Below are 10,382 nucleotides of genomic sequence, written 5' to 3' on the forward strand. Positions count from 1 at the left end.
TTGGACAGAACAATAGAATTCATTAACATTTTGCCGATCCTGCCATTCTTCCCACCTTTTCATAGTACTTGACCTCATAGTCCAAGATGATCCCATTTGGGTGTTCTGGCTCTTGCCAAGATAGTACAATGCTGTTTCTTGAGGTTCGGTCCTTTCTAATTACTGTGACAGGAGATGGAGCTGTACAGGAAAGAAGAAAGAGAGAGCGAAAAAAAGAAAGAAATTGATATTTATCGTTGGCAAGAAAAAGGTTTGCACATAAATGATTGTTGAGTGCATCTGGACTTGTATCAAGAAATAGCAGCTGGGTTATAGCCTTGGTACACTTATCGCGAAGCATGTTGGGCCTTGAGACAAATGAACTGACATTTTCTATTAACAGTGAACTGGTGGCAAGCAAGCAGATGTTTCTAATATGCTACTAGAATGTAACTAAAGAAAACACTTGTGCTATTAAAAATGGGTTAGAAATTAATAGAGTTCTGTATTTGTGTATTCTGAAAGAACATTTAGAATACTGTCAGTAGGTTTTTTTTTGTATTTTTTTAAGTGAATGACAATTTATGTTATATTTTTTTAACGTGAACCGTTAACTTAGGCACAGGAATTCAAATGGATGTTAATAATTATGTAGTTATTTAAAAATGATTGGTGTCCTTAAATGCATGCACTGTACACTTTCAAAAGCGTTTTTATAAACAATTTTGCTAATGTGTTCCTAAGTAACTTTCATCACTCTTATGGTGAAAAGTTAACTTTCTTTGCTGAATAACTCTGTGTTTTCTCAATCTTTTTATCTTTCTAGTAATTTCCATTTATTTATTTCAGCTTGGTTGGACCTATTACACTAATGCTTTTTCTTTGTGCTGTGGAAATGCATGGAAGCAAAATAGTACAATAGATTTACATGTCTATATCATAACCAAGAGGACTTAGAGGGTTATTCACAAAGTTAGCCGTAGGATCAGCCGTAGCTCCAGCTCATCCTTCGGCTAGCTTTGGCCGCCATTGAACCGAAGGGCTGCTGTACGGGCTATTCACTATAGCCCGCAAGCTTCCGAAGCTGGCCAAGCTGCTCAGCCGAGCCGAAGGTATATGCTTCGGCTCGACTGAGCCGAAGTGACACCCGGAGCGGGGCGAACATTGGCCGGCTGAAAGCCTCTCAACTCACAGCTGGGCGGAGCCAGCCATGGTCTCATGGCTGGCTCTGCCTAGTTGCAATGACAGATCAGCATCCCCAGGTTCCCTGGGGACGCTGAACTGTCATTAAACAATGACAAATGCGCGGAGCCCGCTGTGATGTCATGTCCGGCTCCGCCCAGTTGTTATTCCTTGACCGGGACCTGCTAGAAGACTCTAGCAAGTCCCGGTCAATAGAAACACTTGGATGGAGCTAGCTGTCACTGCTAGCTCTGCCCAATTCCTATTCATTGGTTGAGACCTGCTAGAAGACTCTAGCAGGTCCCGGCCAATAGGAAACAGTTGGGCGGAGCTAGATGTCACTGCTATCTCTGCTCAATTGTTATTCATTGGCCGGGACCTGCTAGAAGACTCTAGCAGGTCCCAGCCAATAGGAAACAGTTAGCTCCGCCCAATTGTTTTTTAATTGTTTTTTTTTCTTGTTTAGAGAAATCTTAATTGTTTTAAGCTTTATCACTTATTTACAGGTGAAACTCGAATAATTAGAATATCGTGCAAAACTAATTGCAGTAAGTGCTGCAAAAGGGGCCCAAGCCAAGTACTGAGTACATATGCATGCTTGTACTTTTCAGAGGTCCGATATTGTTCTATGTACAATCCTTGTTTTATTGATTGCATGTAATAATCTACTTTTTTGAGGTTGTGGATTTGGGGTTCTTGGGGTTTTTATGAGCTGTAAGCCATAATCATCACAATTATGACAAATCACGGCTTGAACTATCTTGCTTTGCATGTAATGAGTCTATCTCATATACTAGTTTCACCTTTTAAGTTGCATTAGTGAAATAAATGAACTTTGCACGATATTCTAATTATTCGAGTTTCACCTGTACATTTTTAAACCTTTTTTTTCTACTTTTTTTCTTTTTCTACTTTTTTCACTGATTCTCTATTCTGCTCGGTACCACGGAGGTACCAAGCAGAATAGCCGAGCCGAATGCCGCTTGGCTGCATTCAGCTATTCACTCACTGGCATTCGGCCCCTATAAGAATAGGGGCGAACAGCAGCGAGTAACCTAGCGGAGCTATGGCTCAGCTGATCCAGATGTTGGATTGGCTGAGTCGAACTCCTTCTGCAATTCGGCTCAGCCGAGCATGTTCGGCTGAACCAAAGCCAGCCGAAGCAAGCCGATGTACAGCTGATTTCAGCCGATGTACGGCTAAAATCAGCCGTACAAGCCTGATTTGAATAGCCGAACAGCGTTTGGCTCACTTCAGGTGGGTTATTCACTCGGCTGCGTTCGGCATCTTTGTGAACAACCCTCTTAGATATAGACTTGAACTTAGGCAGTCCAATTTTATAATAGATTTGACCATCCATAGCATCCCTTTGGCCCCAGTACTTAGGGAACAGGCCCCAGCTCTTCTACCAAATGTTCTGGATCTTGGACCTGTGACAACACTTGCAAGGGGGCTGAAACATTTATTGTTTGTATCTTGGTAAATACAGAATATATCATTAAATTGTGTGTAAACTCCAAATCTATTTTTTAGAATGTTTGGCAACATGACTTACTGAAGGCAGTTTTCATAAGTACCTACTGTTGCAGGCTGACAACACTAAGCCACAGATTCACAATAAGCATCAGCACACTCCTTCAATTGGTCATTTGGTTGTTTATCTGATAGACAGTCTAATGTCCAACTAATGGTGTGCACATTGCAGACTGACAAACACTACTGCTTATTGTGAGCCAGTGGTTTAGTGTTGTCAGCTTGTAACATGAAGTACTGTTAATGCCGGAATCCAGAAAAGAAACTACAACAAATTGACAAAGATTTGCTTAAGAAAGCCGAACATACTAAGAAAAAGATTTTTGGTTTACATATACTTTAAGTGCAAGCTTAAAGTTACACTAAACTCAGGAGTTAAATGTTACAAATGCATTCCAGTACCTTAAATATTAACAAAAATGGATCATATTTGTGTATTACAGTTGTAGATTCTCAAATAATCTCCTAATTTATGTTGACACTGTCCTTCCTTTTGGAGGGTGGCTCCTTTTGCTCCCCATGGTCCCTGTGTGTGTTGTAATGTAGCCACCGCTACTATAGCTAGAGGTCCCTTCCACTGAATAGCTATGTCACTGCTTTGTCCAGTAGTGACGTGAGGGTTGGTGAGAGCAATCACTGAATGCAGCAGAGGACCAGGAGATGGACACTGCAGGAAGCGTCACCTGAAGAGACTCGACCGGTGATTGGTCTTCATCAGGACTGCATTTGGCAGTGTGGGTAGTGGGAGAGGTAAATACTTACAATCTTTTTTTGCAGGTGCATATTTTATTAATTATATTATGTAAGTGGCAGACACTGTAAGTGTCAGCTAAATGTTTAACTCTACCTGTAATCCTTAATTTCAAACAGAATGTTTACTATTTTTAAATTAAAAGCCTTCATTCAAATAATAACTGGTGATCCTGGCAATAAAGTCCTTGTTCAGGTACATACTGTGACAACCCTCTGTGCCTTCCTATCAGTTGTTGTCCACCCGATTCACATGTCCTGATGGAGACTGCAAATGGTTGTGCAAATGCACAGTTGTGTTCCACGTTTTTTCCACCATTAGGAAACCCACCCCTTGAGCCATCTCTAGAGTGCATGCATGCCGACATGAACTGCCTACAAAGGTGGCAATCAAAGATGATATGCAACAAAGAAGGAAAAATAAATGTCACAACAGTTTTTTTTTTTTAACACCAAGACATAGGAATAAAGAACCGCTCCTACACAGCTTTAGCAGGGGAAACATAGCCAAGTAGGAGTGTATCCTCGCTCCAACCAAACAGGTTTATATATTTTTTTAAAATTAAATTGCAATTTTTTATGATACACAGTGCTTTAGCAAACTAAATGTCATTCATTTAGAGTTTACATTTGCTTTAACCCACACCATAACCCTCAACCAAATTTATAAACTTGCACTTTAAACCTTGCACACTTGGCAGTACAAACAGTGTAATCCTAAAGCTCATATTCATTTACATCATAACAAACCTATGCCTTAGTACAGTGTTTCACAACCTTTTTTCAGTCACAGCGCAGTTTATAAGTATGCAAAATCTCAAGACAACCCTAACATGTAAAGAAACGTAAATGTTACTTATCAATGGGAACCCCAAGGCTGAGACATTGCACAAAACCCACTGTATTCTGGCAGAGGTAGATGACTCCTGGTCCATAGCTCTGAGTTGCTCCCTTCTTCACATCACAGTCCTCCCCTTTACATCAAAAGTCCTCTTCTTCAAATCAGATGGCCACCTTCACATGAGATTCCCCTTTACTGAAAAGTTCCCCTTCTCATCAGATTTTCCTGTACTTCACATCAGGAGTTCTACCTTCACATAATTCCCTTCTTTAATTTAAACATATAAAATATGTTTCATGTGAAGATAACACAAATGCAGTACTGTATCATTAAGGATTAAGTTGTTGTTGACCCTGTACTCCATGTGATATTTCCAATCAAGAAGAGCTGACCAGAATGGCTGTCACTAGTCAAAGATCCCCTTTGCAGGATGTTCAGTAAGGACAATTTGTTTAGCTGTCTTAGAAGTGTAGATGTATTGCCCTCAGAGCTGGTCATCTCAGCCAGCACTGAAATTAACCCTGTATGCAGTCTTAAAAATCCCAGTGTGTCTTCTCAACTAAAAACTGCCAGTTATGATGGTCATTATCATTGCTAAAATATTGTGATGACCATTGTTATTGCTACTACAACTCTTACTGATTACTACAGCACCTCTTTCCACACCTGCTTGCTGTGGTGGTGGTGGAAGGGGTTCATAGAATTCACACTAGTTCCTGAGATTCTAGATGCTAAAAAAGACTGGGGAGATACTGAGAACAGAGTGGTTAGCTAGAAAATTAATGTTACAAGTGAATTCCTTCCACTGATGCCCACCCTATTCCCTGAAAACATATCCATAGCACTGGTCCCTAGTAGTGTACTTGCTAAGCTGACACAAGATATTTCAGTTACCTCATAGAAAATAAAGTTTTAGGTCTATGACAAATCTAGGCAATTCAAACTAAACATATCATACAAAAAGCAAACGCCATAGTTACCTTTAGTGAAAATAATTATTAGCTTTAGAAATGCAGGCAACTGAAGTTAAATTTTTTAAGTTTTCCTGTAAAAGTCCATCTTGAACCTCACCCTCTCCTGTCTCCCTCCTATTGGTTCTTAATGTGAAGGATGACCTCATTGAACATTAACATAGAATGTGGAACATTAACATGGAAAATCTCTACTTATGGTTTTGTTTGTTAAAAGCTCAGTTTTAATTGCCTTGCTTTGTTAAAGGTTAAGTTATTTTTTCTTAAAGGTAAAAGCTGAGTACTCTGTGTGGAAACCACATTAAGCTTTGCCTGAAAATGAATAACTGTGTAGATAAAGTACCACCAGCAATTATTTTTTAAGTGGGTTTGTATGGCCAGGTATGTCTGTAGTGAAATAAATGTTTTCTCCTCTGTGGATATCTAAATGGGAACTGTGTCCGGAACCATAGCACCTCCAGGTGGTGCTGGAACTAGGTCCCGCGGTTCCTGCGCTCACCTGCAGGTGTTTCCAGGCAGCCAGGAGCTGTCAGGTACCAGACCACCACTGGGTGGTGCTGGAACCTGCAACTCCAGTGCTCACCTGTGGGTGTCTCCCAGCTGTCAGCGATTATTCACCACCTGGTGCTACCTGGGAGTCCGGGGAGTCCTGCTGTCAGGACTTGAGCTCAGTATGGTTGCCATGTCCTGAGTCCTGAGTCCTGGTACCCCCTCGTTTCTTGACCTTTGTTCTTTAGCTCCCCTTGTTTTACTTTGCTCCCTGGGTTTACTTGTCCTGTTACTTTCTGCATGTGCTTGTGGTTACATGTAGTTAGCCACTATTACTTGTTTATGTTTAGATTGTTTTGGTGTGTATAATAAATGGTATACAAGCTCAGTGGCAGTTTCTGGTGTGGTCACGTATTTGGTCCTCCCGTGTGGGTACCTGCATGCGGTGTGAGGACACCATTGCTCTGTACCATGACAAACTGATTGGATGGGCTGTCAGCAGTACCACAAGCACGGCTAGATTCTCAGCAGATTACTTATTAAGTGACCAAACCTTCATTATAATTATCTTATTGATGGGAAGCTTTTATTTAAGCTAGCCAACCAATTGGGTTGAATGTATATCCTATGTATTTCTACTTTTTAACTGCATTAAATCTCTGTGAAATCATTATAGGCCTAATGCTCTAGCTACACAGACAAGTAACACTTTTAATGCTGAAACTCCACAAAAAGTGTTGAATGTTATGAAAAGACCAACTGTGGGGGCTTACTTGTGCAACCAAAGAAGCATTGCTGATTTCCTGTCACTGTTCGAAAGAAGAAAAGAGGGATTTGCTGGAGAAAGAAGTCTCAGTCATACTGCAGAGCATTCCAATCCCTTTTATTGGATTACATCTGATTTTCTCTCCTGTCATCACAATACAATTTGTAAGGAAGGTATTAAAACAATTGAAGCAAGTTAAAATCTGCGCTAAGCTTTAGATTAGCAATCATCTCTACTGAGAGAGTACCTGCTGTTTTCAAAGGCACCAGCGCCAAAGGTTTTGCTGTTGTTGGCAAAATACTGGAATTTTAAAGGGTATGACTCTTTTTCTAACCACTCAGTGTTTATACTTTTTCCATGCTGAATCACAGCACCCATTCCTTTTTATTTGTCATTTGACTGGAAATGTAATTGTGTGCTTTTATTCTGGTTATATCATGCAATTTAATGAGACAATATATAAAATATGTATTCGTTTTAACTTTGTAATTTGGTATGCTGTCATTATTATAATTTTTTTTAACATTGTGATAATAATATACCCTTAATAAAGTATGTGCCTCTGTATGTTAGGTCAGTCTGTGTTTGTCATTGTCAGTATCCTTCTGTCTTAAAGTAGAAGTGAAGGCATTTTTTTTTCTTTCAGTTTTGGATAGAGTAAAGGGGGCGGGCAACGACAAAGACAGCAATAAAAACCTGACAAGTGTCCTAATCCCTCTCCACTCTCGAAAACGAAAAAAAAAAAAACGTTTTGGCTTAATTTGCACTTAAAATTACCCAAAGATATGAGATGACAGTTGCCCTACCGTCTGAGGGAACATTAAAAAAGAGAACCTATAAAAACCATGGAGATTAGTGGACAGTGAAAGGAAAACCAGCACAATGTTGAGCTTCTCTGTCTGTGTATACCCATGAGGCGCTAAGATCTCCTATTATGACCAGTATTATAAATAATTGTAACATTAATGAAGCAAAATTAAATTGTTCTGATGACGCTGCCCCATATAACAAAGAACCCCCAGGCAAAGGGGGAGGTCCTAAATCTAGTAGCTAGCAGTAAGGGTGCAACACCAATTGTGAGAGAGTCTAGAATATGTCTTTATTTATGAAAAAATCTACAAGATAAGTAAGCCAATGCACTTTGGGGATTTGGAGTTTCAAGCTGTATTAACTGCTGAAACCAACCTTTACTTTCAATATTTCTCTACTGAAAATATTAACAAGATACAATATACCCGGTATCATCAAGACTAGCATAGATAATATTTTTAGCGTCTGATAGTGGTAAACATGACTTTTATACAAAAGTTATTGTAATATATAAAGATGAAGTAAAAATGCGCTCACAAACTAGAACACATTTTTAATACTATATCTAAAACGACTTTTAACCCTTTTGTGTCCAGACATTTCACAATAGGGACCCAGGCAGCAATACAACATATTTCATATTATAGTAAGGAAGTATAGTATTATTATACAGGATTTATATAGCGCCAACAGCTTGCGCAGCGCTTTACAATATAAAGTATAGATTGCTTATGCTTATATAGTATAGTAAGAATCCTAATCTCTGTCAACATCTTCCTGTGCAGATGTTGGGTTGGAAGGACAACAGGAAGTGAGGTCACAGACATTCATAACTAAAAGAAAAAGCTGGTTTCCTAATTTTTTGTTTTTCATTTTTATCTTATTAGTTTCCACTAATGTGAAAGTCTCTGGTTTGAAGGTGAATATTACAGCAAAAGATGGCTTCATTCTTTTTTCTTTTAATGGGCTATTAATTTTTACCTTGATAGCTTTGACTGTAGTTCTGCTTTTAAGATATAGTTTAACTAATCTTGATATTATATACAGAAAGCGTACTTGCTACTTCAAAAAGTCTCCTATTTATGTCTCTTCACACAACATCTTTCTTCTTTACATTCTCTTACAGAATAGACCCAAATGACTCCAAATGTACATTTACAGCACGCATATTTCCTGGAGCTTCCAGTGAAGTCTCAGTAAATTACTGTGTATCTGATCACTGATTAGCAATATCACAGCTTAATGAACCATTCCCGAGATGTCTGATCCAGCCCACATCCCTATTGTTTGGTGAATTTATCTGTGCCATAGTAATTATCTTACAGTTTTACTTCATTGAAATCTTTTCTGGAAGACATGCTCCCCTGCCAGTTATTCATTAGTTGCTGCCTAACAGACTTTTTAAGAGACTATTTTCAGCATATTATCAACTATTACCTACAACGAGGGAGGCTGCGGAGCAAACCCCAGTAGAAAGCATCACATGAACTACTTCAAAAATCTCTCTGGGTTTTATGCTAAGTAAACCAGGGCAAGGCGTCCAATTATACAATTATGTTTCATCCTATAGGTGGCTCTTCTAACAGGGCTATTACACAGAAAGACATTGCACAGCAGTTTTATAGCTTTAAAGGAAGCCTACGAGAAATACAGAAGGCTGTCATTGCTGATCTCTGATATAAAAATGCTAGTCACTTGACTGTTATGCTGATTCTCTGGTTTAAATTGTTTGAAATAAATTTTTACTAGAGACTTTATTTTTCTAAAAAAGAGCCACTGCACAGGAAGACTTCATGCTTACCATTCTAGCGGTCATTGACAGAGTCACTTTAATACAGAACAAGTATGCATGGCTAGAATGTGACCTCTACCCTGACTTCACAAACCATTTACTTGATATGAGTCAGCAACAAAATATGAAAGCCAGAGGCAGCCAGGCAACATGCAATTTCAAATAGAGGTTAGCAAGTCCTTCACATTTCTCTTGGTTTCTTTTAAACATAGCTGAAAACTATCTACAGTGGCAGTACATTTAAAGTACAGCACCAAATCACTTAAAGGGCATGTAACCTTATTTCTATTAAATCATTATCTTTGTCCAGCATACAATATAAAGAATAGAAGGAAAATTCAGCAAGGCAGTGCAAATAACAATGATCATTACTACTCCATAGCATACAATATACAATACAGAGATACATTGCAATTGACTACTTATTATTATTCTTAAATTGAAGACTAGATTCTGCGGTCCATGGTGGTCGACACTGCGGTTTAGATCGTTGTTTGTTTTTGTTTGTAACATCCAAACTCAACTGAGCAAATTATGTAATGAAAATCCCATGTAACATCAATCAGTAGATAGATATTACTTACTAAAGGCAAATAGGCTGTTCACATTGCAAGGGAATTTGCACTTTGCAATGAATGAGGTGAAGCTCTGCTAAAGCTGTTTTTTTTCTCTACCTTGCACATAATTGGGTATTCTTTGCCAAGTGAAATTTCACCTCATTCACCAAGCTAAGGGTAAACTCCTGTGCAAAGTGAACAACCTATTTCCCCTTTGCAAATTAACCCATTAAGCAGCTGCTATAAAAACCAGCATCTATAATTTCTCTGTAATTGCTGAGATTACCTGCAGCCCCCCATTACGTCCTAATGGGTCACTAAATATGTTGATCACAATAAAGTACCAAAATGGAGACTCAGAAGGTAGAGGGGTGCAAGTTTATTAGAGCTTTGCCCAAAGCATCAGCTACCTCTATTTCTGAATCTTCCACCATTGCGACATACGGCTTTCATTCTGACATACCGTACGTCTAACGGATGCTTCTATAACATAAGATCCTTTTAGATTTGTAAAAAAAAGGTTTTACATGTATAATTTGTAATTTTGCATGTACACAGGTTTTGCCACATTAGCTATTTGACCAAAAGAAACCTTAAAGCTTGCATCTGTAAAATCTTGAGATAAGCCAATAAAGGGTATCACTTACATTCCAAACTTTGAACACTAATTGATGGCTAACAGTAACATTTTATAAAAATATATATATATATA

At 38.7% G+C, this 10,382-nt stretch overlaps 1 protein-coding gene across 1 annotated transcript in view; it reads right to left on the reverse strand.

Moving 5' to 3' along the window:
* Positions 1-10,382, reverse strand: part of LOC108797301 (ephrin type-A receptor 3) — a 122,510-nt gene that overhangs the window by 79,377 nt on the left and 32,751 nt on the right. The window contains exon 3 of the mRNA XM_018568881.1: positions 56-180. Within this exon, the coding sequence (XP_018424383.1) occupies positions 56-180 (125 nt within the window). The remainder of the gene's footprint in view (positions 1-55; positions 181-10,382) is intronic.

This window comes from Nanorana parkeri, unplaced genomic scaffold (genome assembly GCF_000935625.1).
Source record: "Nanorana parkeri isolate BGI_ZX_2015 unplaced genomic scaffold, ASM93562v1 scaffold1258, whole genome shotgun sequence".
Lineage (NCBI taxonomy): Eukaryota > Metazoa > Chordata > Amphibia > Anura > Dicroglossidae > Nanorana > Nanorana parkeri.